The 25,307-nt window shown below is 30.9% G+C and overlaps 1 protein-coding gene and 1 long non-coding RNA gene across 2 annotated transcripts; both read right to left on the reverse strand.

The window, feature by feature from the left end:
• Positions 1–2,047: 2,047 nt before the first annotated feature.
• LOC143059412 (uncharacterized) lies at positions 2,048–5,104 on the reverse strand. Its single transcript, XR_012973480.1, has 2 exons — positions 5,005–5,104; positions 2,048–3,318 (listed from the first exon to the last, which is right to left on the reverse strand). It is a non-coding gene; the product is annotated as an uncharacterized LOC143059412 (long non-coding RNA).
• A 2,281-nt stretch (positions 5,105–7,385) lies between these two features.
• On the reverse strand, positions 7,386–22,413 carry LOC143058028 (uncharacterized). Its single transcript, XM_076231491.1, has 9 exons — positions 22,327–22,413; positions 20,310–20,374; positions 17,299–17,461; positions 16,777–16,859; positions 15,758–15,826; positions 15,282–15,296; positions 9,402–9,419; positions 8,709–8,720; positions 7,386–7,636 (listed from the first exon to the last, which is right to left on the reverse strand). Exons 2-9 carry the CDS (start codon positions 20,359–20,361, stop codon positions 7,512–7,514), a joined length of 537 nt encoding a protein of 178 aa, XP_076087606.1. The 5' UTR covers positions 20,362–20,374; positions 22,327–22,413; the 3' UTR covers positions 7,386–7,511.
• Positions 22,414–25,307: the final 2,894 nt, after the last annotated feature.

Consider the following 25,307-nt stretch of genomic DNA (forward strand, 5'->3'; position numbering starts at 1 on the left):
CAATGATATAAATATCCAACAAAATTCAAATGACAAATAAATAAACAATTATACAAGTTATAGAAAAGCGCATTTATAGAACACTTTATAAAAAGACAAATTAAATATAAGCAATTAGAACCTCACGAAAAATCTAGGAGTGATCTCATGACAGGTTGAGCAAATTTATTCGTTCAATGAATGTTCAATTGTTTGTATGTCTTTTGATTGAGTTAAGCCATTTCATTTGATATTTAATAGGGTGTACTCAACATATCGGCTCCAAACATTTTGCTTATTTGTAATATTAGTCATATTCATTAATAATACAATATAGGAAAAGTGGATGGCATTGACATTACAACAGTTGAAACAAAGCCTTCGTCATCTGTGTCACAAATACTTCATAACGACCAACCGACTCATGATGTCATCGATCAAACCATCAAAGGCATGAATTCACCTCTACCGTTTCGAATCCTTGTTTCTTTATAACGAATGAGAGATATGTTTGAGGTAATATTTTCAATACCATATACAGGGTGAAGGTTTGTAACCAGTAACGCTGCATTTGTTTGCACCTGTGCTTATGTAGGAATCTGATGTTCAGTAATTGTCGTTTGTTGATATGGTTCATAAATGTTTCTCGTTTTTATATAGATAAGACCGTGGATCCCCGTTTGAATGGTTTTACACTAGTTATTTTTCAAACCCGTTATAGCTTGCTGTTCAGTGAGCCAAGACGCCGTGTTGGAGACCGTACTTTGACCTAGAATGGGCCCTGTTGGGTCTACAAGGTCCAAATTTGCAATGAAAATTAAAGGTTAAATCGACTTACTTCACACTAAAAAATGACAAACTTCCAATTTAATTCCCATATGTTAACAGTAAAAATTAAAATAACAAAAAATCAAAACAGAAAGTGCCAGAATAAATGTCAAAATTAAATGTTCAAACACTCAAAAGATAAAATGACAAAATACCGAACTCCGGGGAAAATTCTAAACGGAATGTATTCAAGTAATTGCTAAGACATATCAAACCAATAGATAACAACTGTCAAATTGCAGACTTGGCACAGACATTTTCTTATGCGAAAAATTGTGAATTAAGCCTGTATTTATAGCAAGCTAAAACTGTCATTTATATGAGATCAGCATACACTCTGTCCTATTGTATTGTCTTTTTATATTTCAGTTGATATGTTATGATCATGCATCTTCACACTATACGTGCTTATATACATGCAGAAACGGTTCCCACATAGTTGTAGGCAGGACATATTAAAAATAACTGTTACCAAATTGTATGGACACCTTATGTGCCTGTGTTTGTGTCCAAACTAACTTACTACAGTTTTATAACGTCCTGTCGTCTTGTAAATACCGAACGTAACTTATCTCCGAATATTACTTTTTTGCTGAGTATTAATTCGCATTGCTTTACGTCGTGTGTCAGTATCTAAACATCCAACATTCATGCATTTAGTTATGATATTTCTTTTGTAAGTCATTTTGTTCTGAATAAATGGATGAGTATGACAGTTGTTATCAAATAGTTCGTCTAAATAAATGTTGGCGTTTGTTGCAATTCAATGTTCAGTTGTTCAATTGTTTTTCCTTTTATAGTTTATGTATTTTTCTCGGTTTTGGTTTGTGACCCTGAGTTTTTTGCCTTAATCAATTGATGACTATTGATCTTCTGTATACCACTTTTGCTCTTTTTACTACGTGTTATATATACTAATTTATATCTATTCTAGGATTTTTCTGAAGTGTCTAAACATGGAATCATAAAACGATCGACACTTTTAAAACAAACAATATAATTGTTCATATTTGTGAACGTCTACTTCGTTTTGTATCTGAATGAAAAAAGTACCATTGACCCCAAAACTTCATCTGCTTTTTATTTTCCTACTTACAAACCTTCGCTTGCATAGCATTCTAGTTATCCTTTTTGGATATTCAAATCAAATAATAAAACCGGTAATGACGAATAAAAAGTAAATAATTTGAGAATTATTGTATTAAATATGAACATTCGACTTTAAGCAAAACACACTAAGAAAGGTTACAACGTTTTTAATAAAATTACTATTCACAGGTATAACCTGCAACGGTATAGTCGCAATCAGCGTCATGGAGGTTGTATCGATTACGAGCATAGAAAACGTACAGTCTTGTGGGTAACTAAAAGTTCCGCTTGGTTGTCCATCACCGAATGCAAAATAACTCATCTTTGTCATCTTTCCATTCCAAATCCATCTCCAATCTCCTCCAGAAATATATCTGTTGATGTTTCGTCCACCGATGTGGAAATTTGAACCTATTTTTGTAAAGTTAAGAATGATATTAAGTTTCATATATTTATAAGAATGTAATACACAATCAAATTCACATAACTTTCGCGGTGTATTCCTTTATTGCCACAAAGTTGTTATTCAGAAAAAAGTCCTGGTTTCTATGATAAGCTTATTTACAACCACTGGGTCGATGGCACTGTAGGTGGGGTTTTAATTCCCAAAGGGTATCACAAGGTCAGAATTCAGCACTTCTATGCTGATATGAATAATCATTGATATGGTCATATTTATAAATTGACTGTTTACAAAACTTTTGAATTTTTGAAATACTAAGGCTTTTCTACCTCAGAAATAGATTGCCTTAGCTGTTTTTGGCAAACTTTTAAAGAATTCTGGTCCTCAATGCTGTTAAACTTCGTACTTTATTTGGGTCTGTAAACTTTTTTTTGGATTCGAGCGTCACTGATGATTCTTTTGTAGACGAAACGAGCGTTTGGTGTTAATACTAAATTAAATTTTGGTATTTATGTTGAGTTTATTTAGAAAGAATAGAGTTGAATAAATTCACGAATAAAAGAAAAAAAAAAAACAGAACAATTAAAGTCCTGGCAAAAAATCCTACAACTAGGATATTTATGATGCTACTAAATGTCACTTGTTTCATAGTGATAAAGCTAGCTATGAAACTAGGTTAAAACAAACCGTTTTACACAAGAAAATACCAGTAACAGGCAAGGAATATTATAAGGCATTCAGTATAGTAAAATGCATTCAACCCTTTGATGATGGTGTTAGTGTTATGTACACCCTCGCTAAACAAAATATAAACTCCGACTTCTTCTTTGTTGATATGTTTCCCCTCGTGTTTTAATCAACCCTCAAACCTTCATTCAAGTCAGTGTGCTTGTATCTACTACATTTATGATACATATGAATTTACTAGTATTCATCTTTTTTAGTTCACGTTTCATCAATAGCATTTCTTCTAAGGTCTCAAATACTGCCAAGTTTGCACCATGACTTACACAAGTATCCTTAAAAAAAAGGAAGAAATGTTCGTACTAACTATACTTATCATGTTCAATATTTGACGATGTTTGAATGTAGAAAAGTAAAACGATCAAAAGTAAATATAGAGACTTAAAACTTGTACAAAGAAAGAGTATTCAAAATGTACACATGTATCATGAAATATTGTTCCCCAAGAAATATTGTCTATCAGACGAAATTCCAAATGAAATACTGTCCGCGGACACTGTTTCATAACGAAATACTGTCAATAATGTATTTGTTTTTTAAATTTTGTCACGTCCTTTATAATATTTCAGCATGAAATTCTGTCCATGACAATATTTCACTATAAGATTCTGTCCATGAAAGCATTTCTGAACCGAATCATTACAAATTTAAAAACCTTACACACAGATGCCCATTTTAAAATTCATATAACTGTGAAATTATTTTGTAAAGCAAGTATGCAGAACTATTTCAAGTTTATCATCCTGAATTACAAACTTTATGTTGTGTATCATCATTTGGTTTCTTGCCAAAACATTTGGAATATGAATAAAATGAATTTACTTTTCTTCTTTTTTGATTTACAGAAGTTCCCTCTGTTACAATTTTTAAAATAATTGAGATATATAAGTGTTTTGTATTCCTTGCTATCTATAATGAGTAAAAATAATTTTCTGTTTATACCTGTATCTATTTATTAATATGTTATCAACCAAATCATTGAAATGATATCCTTATCTAAAATCATATATTTGTTGATAAAATCCACTTCATCAGACAAAATGACAATCTGTCTATGACAAATTGTATTTATACAAAAAACGAATACCCATTAAGCTTTAAAAGGACAACATTTCATAGTATTCCTCTGTGAAATATTGTAAGACAACATTTCACAATGTAAATTTGTCCTTCTCTGGATATTTTGTCATAGATAAGGACAATATTCATGATAAATTATAATGACATTTTGTCTTGGTGCACAATATTTCATAAAACACTATTTTGCTTTACAAACACAAATTCAATATAAACATACAAATGCAGTATCCCATGTCACTTTTTCCTTATTTATAAAGTAGCAACTCTTTCCAATTTTCCGGTAGGGATAACTGCACGCATCTGTTGGTAAAAAGCATAGACAAAAAATAGGACTAAAAATGTTTCGGACAGGCATGCGTTTGTCTACAAAAGACCACAGAATAAATCAAGTTAACACGTTAAAAAAAACCCAGTTGAAGAGCTTTAACATTTGTTTACATATGTGTCAAAAGACCTTTCTACCTTCAATTAACAAAGAAAATTAAATCGGTTAAGAGATAATAATATAACAAAAGAAACATTTAACAAACAGAATAAACCTTTTTTGGGAAGAAAATTTAAAAGAAATTATGAATATGATACAAAATATATGCAACATCACTTTGATCGACTTAACTAAAATTCGTGCGAATAAGCGAAAACTAAATGATATTCACAATATAGAGGAATATTTTAATGTAAAGATGTGTTAAAACAGGAAAACAAAGTTAATTTGTCTTAATGCTTTTCTTCAAAATGTTTTCACAAAACAAATTTATTATAAAAGTACACAATTTAGTAAAACAGCAAATCAACAAAAAAAAAAAAATAGTTTGTCGTTTAAAGATTATTTTATAAACTTTAATCAGTGTAACATGACCAGATGGAACGAAAAAACCTACCTGCTTTAATGTAGACTAAATGTAACCAACAGAAGACAAAAAACGCAAAATGAATTAACAAATATACTGAAGAGGATGTACGCCTAGATAGAAATCAAATCAAACTTCGCAGATACATATACATTTATGTTGATACGAATGTATCAATGTTGTTATCAAATTTCATTTGTTGTGGAAACAGATGTATAAAATCAATTTAATGATAGATGATTCTTGGAATCATCTTGGTTATTCACAGCTGATTCACTAAAGTCGTTTGACAACTTGTTATTGATATGGTACCAATTATTCATATTCTATTTGTTTTATAACATCAAACATTGTTAAAATGTGTCTTTACTTACAGTTGTACGTTATCATGTTAATGCTGAAACAATATGCTAAGTTTTACATCTGAAATAGTCGTGTAATTGCATCGATATAATAAAAAATTATATTTTGCTATAATATGGATCTTGCTTCGCGTACTTACATGAATAAAAGTTATTGATTATTTAAAAATCTCAATATTTTACGGTAAATTAAATAAATAAAGTAAACAAAGGTATTACCGGGTAACCTTTCAATATTTCATAAATATGGCGACTTTGTAAAGTTTAAACCAAACGAAAATCTATAAAAGAAGGATAGTGGTCTTTATTTAGAAATATATCTTGATCTTTTTATATTTTGTTGTGTATTTGTCTGTTCTTTGTTGTCGGATTTTCTCAACTCTTCACATTTTAGCACCATAATATTCTCTTCTTTGTAAAGTATAAGTATTCCTTTCTTATCTACTTTTCATTTGTTGTGTTTTCTCTCTTCTATCAATTGTTTTTACTTTTTATCATCTATATTGTGTCTATAACTTGCTTTTTTCGAAACTAAACCAGACACTTCTGCATTACCGCCGGTTATGACTTAATGTCACAGGAGTAGTACAACGATTGACCGGTGTATCGGACATTTATATTCATCTGAGCCTTTTCTTCGGTTCGAGTTTTAACTGTTTCTGAACGTTTAAGTTACTGTTTTTTTTTTACTTTACAATCGTTTCTGTTTGTACATGTTGTAGACTGTTTTTTGTTTCGGGCCTTCTTTTTCTTTTATCTTGTGGTATTAACATCAATATTGTACCACACAATAAATGTACAGTAGGAAAACAATAATTACTTCAAAAAATGTACAATACAATATATTATTCATTATTACAAAAGTTAAAAATACCAGATCCGAATATGTGAATGTAATTGAGTAGAAAAATAAGGGAAATAATGTCACAAGATTTATTTGAGAGCAATATTTTTCGTAAGTTAAAAAAACAAAATTTTGTTACAGCGAGTTTTAAAATCCCTATTGAAGACACTTTATTTAAGAATGTATAACGATTTCAGAAGTAAATACATAAAGTGTTATCACTCTGTGAGACCATTTGTTTACATTATCTGGGTCAAATAGCTAATCAACCTTGAAAAATAATTATCTTCTGCAGGAAAGTGACGTAATGGTAAATTATTCTTATGGTGTTGTTAATTGAATATGCATATATGCCATGTTCCGCGTTATTCCTAGATTTGTGTATCAGTATAATATTACGATGTATATTGTCTAATGGATATTTATATTGTGAAAACCAAATAAGCCGTATTTTCCCACGGAAATATACTATTATTTTGTAATATACAGTTTGCACATTGTTGAAAATCGGACGTCCACAAAAATTCTATTAAGACAAAAAAATGCACCAATATAAGGTTAAATCTTTTCCCAACAATCTGTCCAACCTTCTGTTTTTTTATTCGGTTTGTGTTGATCAGACATAGTTTTCTATGTACTGTTATCTATCTCCATGAATTTTTTTGCCATGGCGTTTTCAGTTTTTTTTCTCAATTTCTGAGTTTCTTAGTATCTATCGCCTCTGTTTTTTTGGCATTTTTAACTTTTTTGGATTCGAGCGTCACTGGTGAGTCTTTTGTAGACGAAACGCGCGTCTGGCGTTTATACTTAATTTAGTCCTGGTATCTACGATGAGTTTATTTACAACCACTGGGTCGATGCCAGTGCTGGTGGAAATTTATTTCCCCGAGGGTATCACAAGCCCAGTAGTGAATTGTTATTGATATGGTTATATTTATAAATTTACTGTTTACAAATTTTTGAATTTTTTGAAATACTAAGGCTTTTCTAGCTCAGGCATAGATTTCTTTAGCTGTCTTTGGCAAAACTTTTAGGAATTATGGTTCTCAATGCTCGTCAACTTCGTACTTTATTTTGCCTGTTGAACTTTTTTAGATACGAGCTTCATTGATGAATCTTTTGTAGACGAAATGCGAGTCTGGCGTTTATACTAAATTTAGTCCTGGTATCTATGATGAGCTTATTTATCACCAATGTTAACACAATTTTTAGTTTTTGAAATCTTTATTTGCGCAATAGATTTATATATATTTGAAAGATGACAATGATTTCTTACACGGATTTTGTTTCACATTTATTCCTGATTCTAGTTCATTCTGTAGATTCTATTTTTATACCGGTGTTTTACAGTTGTTGCAAATTAATCCATCGTCGATTGTTGGTTCAGAAGCGGTACAGGGTTCATCATTTAACACATCTTTTATAGCACACAATGGTGGTATGTTGCATCCTAAGGCTGAAATAGAATCAGACAATACAAAACAATGTATTTTTATATGAACAACGGTAAATTAAAATGAAATAGCCATTAAAATGTTTACAAATGGATAAAGAAAGACCAGCCATTCAATATGGCAAACCAGTTTCTTTGATTAATAACAGTCATAGTTTGTCGGTGAATTCAAAATAAATATATAACCACTGTATGCATAGAGCATTTTGTTTTATCAAAACAGGCAGCACTAGTTCAGATAACATTCCTGCTGTTTTAACTTGTTTTGAAAATAGAAAAAAAAACACAAAATCAACCTGATAGACATATCAGCATACAAGATCAATCTGAAACGATAAATAAATAAGTGATCATGACGTAGGTTCAAACATTCTAATATATCATACCGTATAACTTGCTATTGTGTCAAAAATATTCGCAAATCGTAAGATTCACGACTGGTCGTAGGAAGACTTATCGAACAAGTTTCGGGATATAACAACCAAAATCGGGATTTTCCATCTTAATACCATAATTTTATGTTTCACGCACAATCGTACGACTAATCTGACGGTGAATTATACATGTTATACTGAAATATTCATGATTTACGAGTTTCTTTCATTCAAAAGATTTTATTGTGAATGGTCATTCGAACTTTTGAGAATAGAATAATCGTCAAAGTTCAAACATATACATTATATGTAAGGGCTGCGAATTTATACATCCACAACTGAACGGGTGCTCCATTAAAATTGAGAATGGAAATGGGGAATGTGTCAAAGAGACAACAACCCGCCCAAATAAAAAACAACAGCAGAGGGTCACCAACAGGTCTTCAATGTAGCGAGAAATTCCCGCACCCGGAGGCGTCCTTCAGCTGGCCCCTAAACAAATATATACTAGTCCAGTGATAATGAACGCCATTAACCTTCATCTGTTTGACAGTACGACGAGGAAAATAGGAAACAAGTATTTTTATGATAATAACGAGTAAGTGTTATTTAAAAAATGTAAATATTAGCATTCAATAATTAAAAGGAATCGGTTCACATATGACAAAATAAAAACATACTATGAAGTATATGTAACTTACGTGCCGAGATCGCTGTTTAAAAAGACATATACTAAGATTAAACTTTAAAGTAATGCATAACATTGATATCGTTTCTATGATATAATTACATCGAAGTTGATATTATAGAACAGCAATTTCCTCTCGCGGCGAAGGGGAAAGGGGAGTCATTAATATTTACGTAATTAAACATAAAAAATGGTGCTACTCACAAATTAATTTTCAACGTTAGGTTGTATTTATTGATGGCTAAAGTATATTACATTGTATTATTATATGACAATATGTTTTCTCACTGGCTAAAAGCATAGAAAATCCTCTTTAATAAAACATTATATTTACAGTGGCAAATACTAGGAGAGGTAAATATAAGATTTGGAAAAGCGTCCGTGCACCTAAATATAGATATTCCAAGGCAACATCAATGACGTAGAATATCATATCTGTACGGTTAGTTTATCATTGTACCAACCTTATCAAAAGTCAAAATACGGTGTATATTTGTATGGTCATGCAATCAAGCTATGGTAATCATTTATCAAACAAACAACGCAAGGTTTATGACGAAGGGAATATTATCCTAATTCTGTAAAAAAAATACTTTTGTAATACAGTATGCCCTTGTCAATTTGAGATCACTTTCTGTTGAAAATACTTTCTTTTTCAAGATAACATTGTTTGTCTGATTGATTTCCTACTGATGTTTGTACTAACCTTGTCTTGCACGCTCGTCTGAAAAACAAATTGTGTTGCTTTATTTTTTATTTTACTTGCAAACGGGGCAATATATTATTATAATATATACAGGATTAATTTATTTATATTGGGTCAAAATAGACCACCACCAAAATAAAAACTGAACGAAGTTATAAAGTTTGTACAAATAAACATTCTCTCCGAACATATTTATAAAGAACTTTCATAATACACCAAAAATCATTTGAAGTATTTCGGGATTATGATTATCTTGATCAACCTGCAAAGGAACACTTGTAAATAAGGTTCATTTTTTTTTATATAAATAAGGCCGTTAGTTTTCTCGTTTGAATTGCCTTACATTGTCTTATCAGGGCCATTTATAGCTGACTATGCGGTATGGGCTTTGCTCATTGTTGAATGTCGTACGGTGACCTATAGTTGTTAATGTCTGTGTCATTTTGGTCTCTTGTGGACAGTTGTATTATTGGCAATCATACCACATCTTCTATTTTTATATTTATATAACGAGAATAGAGAGACAATATGAAATTTTAATACAATATGTATTGATAATTACTAGGAAATTTGGACAAACGGATGATACTATATAAACTTAAGTATACTTAATTATGAATTACCACTTTCTTACCCTATATGATATAGATGTATTAAGAATGGTCTTGCGACATTAAATTACACAAAATATATACAAATTTTATGTAAATGGTTCCGTTAAATATATGTATCATGTGTACGGAGACCCGCTAGGGACATGCAAAGAAAAAAAAATATATTGTGCGCATAACTTGATTATATTGTGTGCACAAAATAATATATTGTGCGCACAACTTAAATATATTGTGCGCACAACTTAAATATATTGTGCGCACAAAATAATATATTGTGCGCACGAAATAATATATTGTGCGCACAATTTAAATATATTGTGCGCACAATTTAAATATATTGTCCACACAATTTAAATATATTGTCCGCACAATTTGAATATATTATGCGCACAACTTAAACATATTGTGCGCAGAATATGATATGGTGTGCGCCCAAAATTAGGAAAACAGTTTTCACTTGACCATATTGACCATGAACTCATTTTATTGATCATTCAGCAAGGTTAATTGTACGTGGTTTAGACAAAATCTCAGATACCAAATGCAATAGTTCTTCTATATTTGGTTGTATGAAACGATTTTAATGTCTAAATGTCAACTTGACAGGTGTCATCTGACCTTGACCTCATTTTCAGGGTTAAGTGGTCCGGCAAAGTAATGTTTTGTGTTTTGGTGTATTTCTCGGATACTATAAGCATTTAGCTAGATATATTTGGTGTACGGAATGTTTGTATGGTGTAATTGTCTATCTTGCAGTAATATTAATCTAACTTTGACTTATATTCATGGTTCGTGTTATTTGATTCTTGTTTGGTCTGTTTTTCAGATACTATAAGGAATAAGTGAACTTTATTTGTTTTATGGAATGATCGTAATGTATATATCTTTATCTGACCTTGATATTATTTTCATGGTTTATAATTGGTCAATTTTAAATATATCAGAATTGGTCTATTTTTTAGATACGATAATAAAGGTATAGTTTAACTGTATTTAATGTTCAAAATAATTATAAGGCGCGCATGTTTTATAAGATTTGTTTCTCAGATACTTTTGGTTCTTCAATACAGCAAGAAAATCTCGCACCCAAAGGCGCGCTTCAGCTGGCCCATAAACAAAAATATGTACTAGTTATGCGATAATGGACGTCATACTAAATTTCTTAAGTGTTTCTCGTTTCTCGTTTTTCATATAGATTAGGCCGTTGGTTTTCCGGATTGAATGGTTTTACACTAGTAATTTTGGGGACCCTTTATAGCTTGCTGTTTGTTGTGAGCCTAAGCTATAATGGTTTACTTTTATAAATTGTGACTTGGATGGAGAGTTGTCTAATTGGCACTCATACCACATATTCTTTTATATATCCAAAATATATAAAAGAAACTAAAATTAAAATTCATAGAAGACCAACACAAAGGCCAAAGGCTCCTGACCTTGGACGGACACAAAAATGCGGCGGAGTTAAACATGTTTTGTGAGATCTCAACCCTCCTTTTGTACCTCTAGCCATTGCAGATAAAAAAAACCAGCAATACCGACAGTAAAACTCAGTTTAAAAGAAGTCCGTGTCCGATGTCAGAATAGGTAACAAATGAAACTTAACAAAATGACAATGATACATAAATGAACAAAGAACTTCTAGCAGTTACTGACATGACAGCTCCACACCTCAATTAAACTGATTGAAAGATTATGACTGTCTTAATTATTTGAATATCAAGCACAATCCCTCCCGTTAGGGGTTGCGTATCATAGCATCATAAAATATATGAGAAGAGTATAACCCGTATTTGTATGAGCTATGGGGTATATGTATGATGTTGTTTCATTGGTACTCGCATCGATCGCAATCATTCGGGCCACCAGTTTTTGAATAAATGATGCCCAAAAACGGACCATATTTGGAAAAATTGAATCATAATTGTTTCGTTTGTTTTCAAAATATACCACTGAGGAATACTTTTTCATTGACTATTCCTAAATTGCTTCGTAACATTTCAGTTTCATAATGAATACGAACAATATTCTGTAAAATTGTATATTAATGAAATCGATCAAAAATAGATACTATCAGTGACCTCTTGCCCCCTCTTCTTTTAAATGAATCTATAACTTGGCCTGAAAGATTTGTACACAACTTTAAAAAAAAAATCTAATTCATAATTAGCGTACTGTTCTACGTCGGAAACTTGTTATTCAGTGGTAGTCGTTTATTGGTGTGGTTCATATATGTTTATCGTTTTGTTACAGTCATTTTGGACCTTTTATAGTTTGCTGTAATGTGTGAGCCAACGCTCCGTAATGAAGACCGTACTATAACCAATAATTATTAACTTTTGATAAATTATGATTTGGATGGAGAGCTGTCTCATTGGCACTCATATTGCATCTTTTGATTTATATATGTACTCAGTTTTTCACTATTTGATCACAACTTCATGTCGATTTCTTAGACTGAACAAACCGTCACATTTCAATAACGAACAGTACATTTTGGGTCAAAACCGTACTTAACCATGAACAAACATGGTCATCTTTAATGATAAAAAAAAAACTTGTGCACGTGTATTCAGTTTTCAGTGGATTTGAATTACTCTACACTTTTACAATGATATGTTTAGAGAAACCACATTATTCATTTAAGTTGATGACACTAAAACTTCATCATAAACTATAACCGAATCATTTACCATAAACAGAGACGGACTGATGAACGGACGTAAAGACTTTTAAATATAATGGCCATCTCTATCGTCGACGGAGCATAACAAAATCAAAGTCGTGAATTTAGGAACATGTCAGTCTTGTGTCAATCAAAACAAAATCTTGAGATTTTCAGAAATAAAGTATAATGCATAAGTGCAAATAGTAGTTGTATATTTGTTACAAGAAAGTCTACATAGGTTCGATAGTGTCCTCGCTCTATTGCCAAGTCTGTTTTAAACCGTTCCAATAAACTCTGAAATAAAGTGGAGGCTTCCGACACATCTGTTGGTAAACCAAGTTTCAGACGAAATAAACATAATTTATTCAGTATTATGTCAGGAGTCGATACAAATGCACTGATGACTTTTTGCAAGAGTATTTCCAGGTAATCTAACCCCATTTCAAAAGAAAACCTTATGCATTTCTCCATTCTGTCACTTTAAAAAGGAGACATTGAAGCCCCGTAATACGTGTAAGGTCAAAGAATTTAACGCACACTATATTATGTTGTGCGCACTATATATTCAATTGTGCGCACAATATGTTTAAGTTGTGCGCACAATATATTAAAGTTGTGCGCACAATATATTTAAGTTGTGCGCACAATATATTTAAGTTGTGCGCACAATATATTTAAAATGTGCGCACACTATATTATTTTGTGCGCACACTATATTAGTTTGTGCGCACAACGTATTTAAGTTGAGCGCACAATATATTTTTTTTTCTTTGCATGTCCTTAGCGGGGCTCCGTACATGTGCAACTGGGAGGAAATGTTAAAAAACAAAGACAATGGAATTCAAAAGAGCATAATTTTAAATAGAACAAATATTATGTACATTAATCCTTTTCTCACCTTTATTGTGGCATCACTAGGTACCATAGTCAATCCTAGCTTTTTATTAGGATCGTGTTGCTCAATCTTTACTTTTGTACATGTCGTATGAAATGTTAAGGGGGCTCGCGGGTCTAAATCAAATTGTTTATTTATTATATGATTTCGCTATATTTTTCTATAAATGAACTTTATCTTATAATTTAGATAGAAAAATAAAATAAAAAAATGGGGTCACCGTTCATTTACGCTCACAATATACCTTCGGAAGAAGCATACATTTTTGTAAAGGTACCTTTTTTTCCGTTGAACTAATAGGAGGAATAGAGGTAATATCGAAATTAAAAAAAGAACTTAATTGGAGAAATCGCTCAAATTTTACAATAGTTTAGTTTAAGTACAGCTTTTTTGAAAATTATAATAAAAATATAGTTCACCGTTGAGTGAAAAAAAAAAGATATTTCAATTTTAATGCCGAAAAATGGCATTTTTGCATCAAAGGGAGATAATTTGGCGCTTTTTCAATATCTACATTTTAAAAGTCATCTGAGGCCAACACGAATTGATTTTTTTTTGGAATGATGTTTGTACCATATGATAAAGTAACAACTACTTAAGAGTATTCTCAGCCTCTTGACGTTCTTTTCACGGTGATACAGAGATTATATTATATTCGTAGGATCATAATTTTCATAACAATTTAAGTTTTAACATATAAGATATCATAGTATTATCATACGCCTGAAATAAGAACAAAGCACACAATTTATTTGGCGTCATTACTATGTGTAAAAAACATTGAAGCTGTTTATAAAGAGAACAATGGACTAGATATTCCTTAGAAAGTAAAATAACAAAAAAACAGAAATCCAAAGGAATGTCAAAACGGTAAGTTATTAACCAAATGGCGAAGTCAAAAGCTGGAAATAAAAAAATGGATAACAAATGTCAATTTCCTGATTTGGTATAGTCAGTTTTTATGCAGAAAATAGTGGATTAAACCTGGTTTTAAAGCTAGCTTCACCTCTCATTTGTAAAAAAGTGACACATCATTCCATTTTATTGACAACGATGTGTGAACAAAACAAACAGAAATTAAAACAAAAAGGCATATCGACAACGCAAATGATCAAAACCAAAGACAACAGTGAGAAAATTTAATATAGCACAATAACGCATAGGTACCGAGCCATGTTAAATGGATATTACAAAGTATAGACTAAATAGCAAAAGCAAAATTATACAAAGACAAACGAACACTACAACACGTTATTAAGACGAAAAACGACGCTTAGTCTAATATATCGTGGCATATTTTCAAGGAATTATATACAAGTACTTATGTATTCAGCCATCAATATTTGCCACAAAGGAAAAAAAATACTGATCTTCGAGGAAAATTCAAAACAGAAAGTCCCTAATCAAATGGCAAAATCATAAGCTCAAACACATCAAACGAAAGGATAACAACTGTCCTATTCGTGACTTGGTACATACATTTTCTTTAGTAGAAAATTATGGATTGAACCTGGTTTTATAGCTAGCTAAACCTCTAACTTGTATGACAGTCGCATCAAACTCCATTATATTGACAACTATGTGTGAACAAAACAAACAGGCAGAAAACCGTGAAATATTTTGTGAGAAATGTTTTAAGTTCGATTACTTTTTAATGATTATGTCCTAGTTTTGTAATGCAACAAAGAACTGTTAAAGGTACTTACAATTTTGACCTTTTGCTATATAATAATAAAAAATAGAAAAATAAAACTATGGTATATTCAATATTAAAATCGACAAAATGTAAATTGAGTTCTACAACTATTTCTGTTAATTATAATGAAGGTATTGTTAACCGTACTGCGAATAGACAATAACAAGTAAGTTATACAAAAGAGGACAAAAATTAGGTAATAGTTAATATTTAATGAACAATGCAGTTTTTACGTTAATTTGAGAAAAATTTATTTTTATATTAACAACGTTGGAATCATAATCTTTTCTAGATAAAAACTAGTAGTGTTGTGTGCAGTTTTCAATGAATAGTTTAACCTTTTCAGCCCTTTTCTTATTTTGTTAAAATCATCAGGACTTTAAATTAAACATGTTGGGCTTTAATTCTGTTTTGGTATAGCTATGAGTATTTATGACAACAGAAAATACGTTCAAATATAAATTATTATGAATAAAGAATACTTACCAACTAAAATGGATGGTGCATATCTTCCTGAACAAACGTCACATATTGATGGCTCTGTATCAAATGTCTCTGAAAGCAATTTATACTTTACACCACATGCTTACAAAGCAACACATTTCTACAGAAAGGTGAGATGTTAATCAAATAAGTTAATTCCTATATTTAAAAAAAACTGTATAAGAAAGATTGGTTTCATAAGCCGTGCAAGCAGTACTTCTATACTGAATTAAAAAGTATGGTTATTGATTTATTCAAATTGCAACATGTATGAAGTGTGTGAATTCCTCTTTCATAACTCTACTTCGTTGTCGGAATTTGAATTCATGTTCACTTTGAATCTCATGTGTTTGTATCAGTTTTTCAATATTTGTATTAGGTTTAGGATTTGTAAATGACTAATGAACCTTAAATTGATAAAATAAGCCCCGGAATAGTAGAATTGGTACAGTTCATGATATTGGAAAGTAATCACAAAAATCTTGATAATTTAATTGAAAGATACGTTAAATTAAACCAATACTTGACTTTAAATTTCATATTTCATCGAAAACATATATTTCTAAATTTCTTCGATGATATATACATGCACATAAAAACATTGTTAAACTAAAAGCCATCTCTTGCAGGCACGGCTGTCCTTAGAATCAATAATTATTTGTTATTGTTGTGAAAGTTATACCAGTAACACATGCCGTGTATACTTTTTTATTTGGATACGTGGTAATCCCCCCAAATAAAACCTGTTTACAAACTGCGCAGTTGCCCAGGATGCTCTTTACACTTAGAAGTTAGCCACATATTTTTGTTAACAAAAAGGTATTGTTAGCATGTTATCCATTTAGGCATCGCATGCAACGCCTGACTGATTTTCGCCACAAAGTAAGGACAGACCCAATTTGTTAATTCAAAAAATCAGAAATATATTAGTAACTGTTTTTACTTGCCCCTTTGATTAATTACGGTTAATAATAGATTAGGGTAAACAGATCCCGCTATACAAATATCATACGATTACTCACTTTCTTTTGTAGCATAGACGAGGGATATTTTGGCTGTAATTTTATGAGCAATATTTTTTATGCAAGTGTATGTATTTCCCGATCTGTAAAACATAAAAAATACCAAAAAATACAAAGGTCAAACTATATCTATTAAATACATTATAAAATACAGAATTAGGCAATTTATTGTAACAGTTGTGATTTGAGGCAGATCGATAAATCCGTAACTCCGACTGAAAATATCTAGTATGAAGTTAAAAATGTGAGCCGTGAAGTATGTTCAATTTTGATTTGGGAGCCTTTCTTGATTAGTTAATCAAATTTTGAATTATGGGTTTTCTCTGCACTTCGAATAATACGCCTTATATCTTCAATGATTTTTTGCTGGTAGAAGTTATCATATATCAGTGGCTTGATTATACATATGATTTGATCTGGTTGAAATCACAAACAGACGTGTTAAAAAAAGAAACGATAAGAAATCGAAAAGAAATCTAATCTTGATCTGCTAATCGAATTTGCAAAAAATCAATATCGTACCTTGATACAAAAAATGGTTCACGTCTTTCGTAACACACCTTTTCATCCACACCATTTACTGTTACTATTGACGTATTTGAACACGAAAAGACAAAGGTATATTTGTCATTAACCCAAGTTCCTACATCAAAGCGGAAACATGGGTAATTGCATATTGCACTCGCTAAAAAAATAGAAAAAAATAAAAAAATAATTAAAGATCAGCAAATGATTTTCCAAGAATGTTTACACAAGATGACATTTAACAATCTAACATTGTATTTCTGTTGTGCCCTTTACGACCTTTTACCTGATGACTAGTATATATATCATGTTATAGTATACGTTATCTTCTAGGTGTTGGTCAATATTTTACAGATATTGTTTTCACATGTTTGATTGCAGCTCAGTGTTTGAAAACACAAACGGAATTATACAAATTAACACCCTTATCATTAAGACTAATACACATTTCAACGTTAACACACATGTACAAAAGGATTAATACAAACCCTTACTCAGCAGCATAAAGACCAGTGACCAGTGAATAATTCATAAGCATTTTTTCTTTGCTGATTTTGACAAAACTGAAGCAAACTGGCTTTTAAAAGCGAATTTTTATTTCACTATTTGACTTTTATGAATGATCGAAAAAAAAAATCATATTGCAGTTTTTTTCTAGATCTCGTAGCTAGTGCTCCTCTAAGACGAGTACGCATTTAAACGTTTATACTGACACACAAAGGGAATTTTAGAAGCCCACACTAATCATTAAGACTAGTACTACACATTTCAGCGTTAACACTCATACACAAACGGAACTAACAAACCGACGCTAATCATTAATTAGATATAAGAAGATGTGGTAGGAGTGCCAATGACATGAATGAGACAACTCTCATTCAAGTCACAATTTGTAAAAATATACCATCATAGGTCAAAGTACGGCCTTCAATACAGAGCCTTGGCTAACACCGAACAGCAAGCTAAAACGGCCCCAAAAATAACTAGTGTAAAACTATTTAAATAGGAAAACCAACGGTCTTATCTATTGCAAAACGAAAAACGATAACCAATTATGACCCATATCAACAACAGAAAACCACTGAACATCAGGTTTCTGACTTTAGACAGTACGCATTTCAACGTTTAAACTAATTCAAAAACGGAATGACAGAAACCCACGCTTATCATTAAGACTAGTACACATTTCAACACTGACACTGATATTATTAATCGCGATGAGTGCTTTAGCGGTAATAACTATATATAGCTAATGCAATCCATAATAACTATACAGAACTTGAAATTTCTTTTTTTACAAACGGATCAAATGTATTGACATTAGGATTTTTCTGAACCAACTTTTAACAAATAAACTCATCATAGATACCAGGACGAAATTTTGTATATACGCCAGATGCGCGTTTTGTCTACAAAAGACCCATCAGTGACGATCGAATCCGAAAAAGTGTGTTCCTTTCTTTTTTTTCCTTCTGATTACGTCGTCAATTAAATGTTATCAGAAGTTACTTTAATGACCCCGCGGAAAATAGGGACAAGTGCGAAATTTAGAAACTAGTCAGCAGTTATAAGAAACATATCTTGTTTTGTTTGTTTATTTTAAAGAATATGTTTTCCTGTTTCAAAACTAAATAGTCTCTGCAATAGACTTAAGGGCGTAACTTTCACAACTTACTTTATTTAGTTATTTTCGTCAGTAATTTATGTTTTTAAAAATTATTAAATTACTCAATACAGTTTTTTAAATTCTGATAGAATGGACTTAATATAGTTTTTATGAAAGTTTACATCAAATAGAGTTAATAATTTGTTCAATTTTAAAGAGTATATAAATGCAAGGTAACTTTATAAATTAGGATAATAAGTTATTTTATACATCTCTGAAAGAATTAGTAAATTACAATTATTTAAAGTATGTATGTTATTGATTTAGATTAAAACTATAAATAACTTATACATGTTAAAGTCTTAATCGAATCAAAAGTATCTATTTATTTATATCTATCTACCGCAAGATTTTCAAGGAAATTGAGACTTTGATAGTCCGAAGAAATCAATCTTTGACCCAGAAGCGGCTATATGACAGATAACTGCGTCAGAAAGGTAATTTTTGTCAATATTCCAAATGTTAGAACCTAACATCACTATACCCCTCTCTGAAACGTTATCATTGTTTAATTTTATGTGAAAAATTGGTGTTAATTTCAAAAAATCTTCATAAGATCGATGCTCCCAGTGAAAGTTAAAATAACTGTACTGGGTATTTCTATAATAATAGATTTTTTTACCGATATAAGTAACTAACATAAATTGTTTAAGTAACGCCCCTGATCAACGTTTAGACTTGATATGATTTCGACTTCTTTTCGTAGAATAATAAGTAGAAACTAAACGAAACTCTGGACCACGGCTCCCGTACATATAACTCAACAGGGCGCAAAAAAAACAAGAGTTGACGATAAAATAAAATATAAAGTTAAAGGACATTAAAAACAAACAATTCGAACAGTTGTGTCACATACTTCATATTTTATTTTCCTTAAAAATACCTTATTCTTTGATAAGAAAAAAAAATCAATATCTAGATAAAAGGCTATTTAAAGAAAATGTACTTATCAAAGGTTCGTCGTGTCAATACAAATGTTGAGACGACTGGGCCAATGATAACATCACAACAAAACGTCTAACAGTAATGGTATCGTAAGGCACATAGTAACAATTTGGAACGTCGTACACGTTTTACGTGTACATAAGTCTCATTGATACTGCTCGAATTTTTCAATGATGACTATGTTTGATGAAATGTCCTTTGCTACATGTATACTTGCTACATTGAAGACCCATTGGTTGCCTTCGGCTGTTGTTTGCTCTATGGTCGGGTGGTTGTCGCTTTGACATATTCACCATTTCCTTTCTCAATTTTATTGATATACTTTGCACATTTCAGTTTATCTATATCATATTGAAATTCATAATGGAGCATGACAAATACAAAGGAAATAACAAACCTGCCATGAAACATACGAACAGAAGCAGGATACTTGTTATCGTCTTTACCATGATTCCTTAAATTCTGGAAAGAAAATAATACAATTAATCATAATCAATTAATAAATTATCATTGATTTCTTGTTTTAAAACTTATATCATGTACTGTGTTAGAGTGGTTTAGAGCGCTAGACACAGTGCAGGTGGTGTTGTCACGATATCCCAATATCATGAGTTTGAATCCCGGCCAGGGAGGAACAAAAATTTGCTTCCGCAAATTTGCAGATTTAACATAGTTATGCTGATATAATATAAACGAAACAGTATTTCAAACGCTGTTCAAAATTCAGAAATCGATAGAGAAAAAACAAATCAGGGTTACAAACTAAAACTTAGGGAAACGTATTGAATATAAGAAAACTACGACACAATGAGACACAACACCGAAATGTAACACATACAGAAACAAACTATAAACTCAATGGCCATTTTCCTGACTTGGTACAGGGTATTTTATGAAAAAAATGATTGGTTGAACCTGGTTTTGTTGCATGCCAAAACTCCCGCTTTAATGGCAGTGTTAATTATAACATTAAAATGACAACATTACACGACAGGGCTACAATACAATAACGGAAGAAAACATAGAACAGAGAAACAAACGAATAAAGCCATCAAAAGGTAGCAGGTTAACAAATATTTTTATACGCCAGACGGTCGCTACGTCCACACAAAACTATGCTCAGATGAAATAAGTTTGGAAGCCATAACAGCTAAAAAGTTGAAGATCGCCTAGAAGCAAAAGTTCCAAAAACTTGTGAGGCCAGGGTTATCCGGACGGGACAAAAATATTATTATCAATTATTATACATAGTTTTGCAAACAGTAAATTTTATGAAATGACTATATAATAGATATACATGATTAAACTGAAGTGGTGACTAGCTATAAAATAAAAACGAATACATTACAAAATCTCAGCCGTGTTAGCCATGCATAGTCATTTCAACGCCCAAAATGACGTCACATTTAAATTTCTAAACCTGTTCTGAAAATTAAGATTTTTGTTTTTATGAAATTCAAGATTAGATTTGTATGACTTATCTAACTTATATTAATAACAGTGAAAATTATAATACTAATTAATATTTAATTGCAGTAGTAATAAGATAATTAATTGTATTATCTAGCTTTGTCGGTGTTTCTTCTGATCAAATTGCAAACCATATTATATATGTGTATTGCAAAAATTTCAATAACATATATCATTGGTTTGCATTTCGTCGAGGGAAAACAAACATAACGTAGCACAAATTTGCAGGCAACAATATTGGGCTAAATTGAAGTCCAACTATATATAAATTATGGTGTTAGCTTTGTATAACCACCATTCGTAAAGAAAAATTAAGTACAAAACACAACATAGAAAACTAAAGACTAACAACAAGAACCCGACCAAAAACCGAGGGTGATCTCATGTTCTCTGGAAAGGTAAGCAGATCCAGTTTAAGTGACCCACGTCGTGTTACTCTTGAAAAAAACATTTTCGAACTTAAACTGCTAAACTGCATTATAGTTATTGTCATAAAAATATAGTTTCTCCATATTATAATTTGATAGAAATCATATGACTTGCAATAATTGTTCATCAATACATTTGATTCATTTATTCAAATTTCAAACTAGAGAGAAATCCTGTTACAACATTTTATATTATGAAAGACTTTTTACAAGCATGTCTTTAATTCGAGATCTATGCATTACCTTTTTTTGTTTATTCCTTTGAGTACTTATGGTATGTGTGTTCAATGGTCATTCTAATATCCCGTTTCTATTATGAAATTATAATCAAGCATCTTTTTTTATTTAAGTATGTTTCATTAAGTTTTGATTACATCCTAAAAATATTAAATTGTTGAAAACTGCAATAGATAAATATAGTTGATTCTCAAGCTTCTAACTATTAACACAAAAATTGATCAAAAGTATTACTATATTATTCGTCTGAAATTTTAACAGAAATAATGTGTTACTTACGCCTGTACAATTCAGATTCTAACATTAGAACATGTTGTTTCCGACGTCTATAGTTATTATATTTTTATGTCTAAGATCATATAACTTGTACATGAAGTTATATAAAAGCTTATTTCGAATTATAAACACGATTTCCATGTCAGTTTTATTTCGTTAGACTATATATTTTAAACTTATTACTTATGAATTATTTTTCATGACATTTTAACAAAAAGTAAACAAGTATTTTGATTTTTATATAATGTAGGGGAAATATTTGTTTTTGGTAAAAAGCGCGTGATGTTATTACCCCACCCCTCCCCTTTTTCCCATTTAAACTTACACAACAGAAGTTTGAAATAAAACTATTGATATTAATAGATATGTGTCCTAACTAAGGTAAACATAGTACATAAAACAAGGCATCCCATGCTGCAAATAAACAAACGTATTTTATTATATAACCATCAGATGCATTTGTTATGTACATATTTTGTTTTTGTTAATACACATCTAATATTCATGGACAATTATTTGGTTTAATGAACATATATATTTTTTTTCTATAAACAAATATTTTTGTTTTGCATATATATTCATCTTACGCATTTATATATCATTTCATGAACAAGTTATTAATTTCATATATATATATATATATATTTTTGGAACACAAATTTGGTTTTTATGGAAACTGACACACCATACCTGACAATGTTTTTTGGGACATATTTAATGTTGTATTATATTTGATAGTTCTAAAACGTTGACTCAGCAACGTTTGTCTTTCTTCCCCATTTTCAAGAAAGATATATATAATCATTTAACCAATTGTATGATGATTTATTCATTACTTTACACATGACCACCGTGTGCCATTATCCGCATTTACACATTTTGTGACCACGATTGTCAATGCCTCTGCTGGTGGACTATTAGTCCCCGAAGGTATCATCATCCCAGTAGCCAGTACTTCGGTACTGGCATGAAAATACGGATTTTTTTGTTATTAAAATTTGCTGTTACAAAATGATAGAAATGATTATAAATGAAGGAATGTATCTCCCTCATACAAAGCTCTGATTCATTTCACGGATTTGACTATACGTTTTGGAACTTTTTGATTATAGCTCTTTATCTTTTATATAAGCTTTGGATTTCAAATATTTTGGCCACGAGCATCACTGAAGAGACATGTATTGTCGAAATGTGCATCTGGCGCAGTCAATTTTAGTCAAACACATATTTGTTAAAAATCGTTTCCTCATCAACTTTATTTTTTACACTTATTTTCTAACAAACCACTGGCCGTTAAGCAACCAACAATCAGGCAATCAATCAAGCAAAAAATGCATTTATATACATTCAGTATGGTCATGTAAGTAACACATTTTTCAGATTTAATATCTGTATGACGAATCACTATTATTATATCTCTCTTTTAACAGGTGCTTGTTTTTGCATATTGTGTCAGTTAAGAAATATGAGACTTTTTATTCACTATATATTATACTTAATCACTGACATAAAACACTGACTATAGTTAATTTCATTATAAATATTTGTATCCACGTAAGGTTCATAGTTGTTACCAAAGACATATAATACAATGTGCTATATGTCTCTGTGCAAAAATGTGGATATCGTTTGATCCGAGCTATCTGTAGACCGAATTACTCATTAAAATTTACTAGTGTTGTCAACGGTTAACCGGTTAACCGGTTAATCGGTCGAATGACCGAATACCGAATACCAAAAACGTTAACCGGTTAACCGGACTTTTTTCAATTTCGATAGATTTGATATAAATTTGTGTTGAAAATCAAATCATTAAATAGTTATGTTTTACTTAAAAATTGTCGTCGTGATAATTACTTTGACAGATCAATTGTCCAGTATATTGATTGCTATTGTTAATCCTAAAAACATAAAACTAATTAGAGTTCGGGGCAGGATCTTTAAGAAACATAATTAGTAAACATGTTTTTTAACAGTAACTTTAAATTAGTAATGAGATTTAATTTTACTTATTACTTTATTATTTCGTTTTCGATCTAATATTGTGTAAAACTACATTTTAATGTGCAACCTCCGTAGTGCAAGGGTTAGTCTTACTTTAAATTAAAAAAATTGTGAAATGCAAAGCAATGTAAATGAACTCAATGTATACGTGAAAGTACAATTAACATGCTTAAAGAAAAAAGCAAACAAGTAAAGAAACAGGTCGTACAGCATGTACAATGACCTATAGTTGTTAACTTCTGTGTCATTTTGGTCTCTTGTGACGACTTGTCTCATTGGCAATCATACCACATCTTCTTTTCTATAATTAATCATTTCAAATTGAAACACACCCCATTATTGACGGAGACAACAAGACAAAAGGAAAGAATAATCGGTTTCAGACATATGACATATTCAATTCTACGAGATTAAGATTATTTTTGGATTTTTTAATCTAAAGTTGGTACAAACGCTATAGTTGATACGGTGTATTTGATTATTAAAAGTCAAACTTCGCCAGGAATCCTCACAGACAAGCCTTAAAATTCTATAGGAAAAACTATAATTCTAAAAGCGTATTCATGACATTGATGAAAGGTTGTCAAATTGACACTCATACCACATCTTGTATCTATGTGTAGGGTTCTATTGATAAGGCTTTCAAACACCAACTTAAATTACCGGTAAACCAGTTAATCGGTCGAACGATTATCCGAGTAACCGGTTAGGCAAAAGTGTACGATTTAACAACACTAAAATTTTCCTTTGTAAGCAGTAATGTGATGGACGCTACAAAATGTGCTAATATTTGAACTACGATTATTAGTAAAAAGAAAATTAGTTGCTTTGGAAATCCATTATGGCTTGTACATTAATGCTATGGTTACCTTTACCATCTAAAAAAGCATGTTCATAATAATTTGTTGAATGAATCCACAAAAATAATGAATCCGTCTTAATGATAAAAAAAAAACTGCTCGTAAAGCGGTAACATACAA

Source organism: Mytilus galloprovincialis, chromosome 14, assembly GCF_965363235.1.
Source record: "Mytilus galloprovincialis chromosome 14, xbMytGall1.hap1.1, whole genome shotgun sequence".
NCBI lineage: Eukaryota > Metazoa > Mollusca > Bivalvia > Mytilida > Mytilidae > Mytilus > Mytilus galloprovincialis.

Excerpts from the sequence above, each read along its gene's own strand:
- LOC143058028 (XM_076231491.1), bottom strand. The coding sequence starts at position 20,361 with ATGGTAAAGACGATAACAAGTATCCTGCTTCTGTTCGTATGTTTCATG. Across the intron at positions 16,860-17,298 it reads GAACCATTTTTTGTATCAAG|ATCGGGAAATACATACACTT; the intron begins GTACGATATTGA and ends TATGTTTTACAG. Across the intron at positions 15,827-16,776 it reads CGTCTATGCTACAAAAGAAA|AGACATTTGATACAGAGCCA; the intron begins GTGAGTAATCGT and ends AATTGCTTTCAG.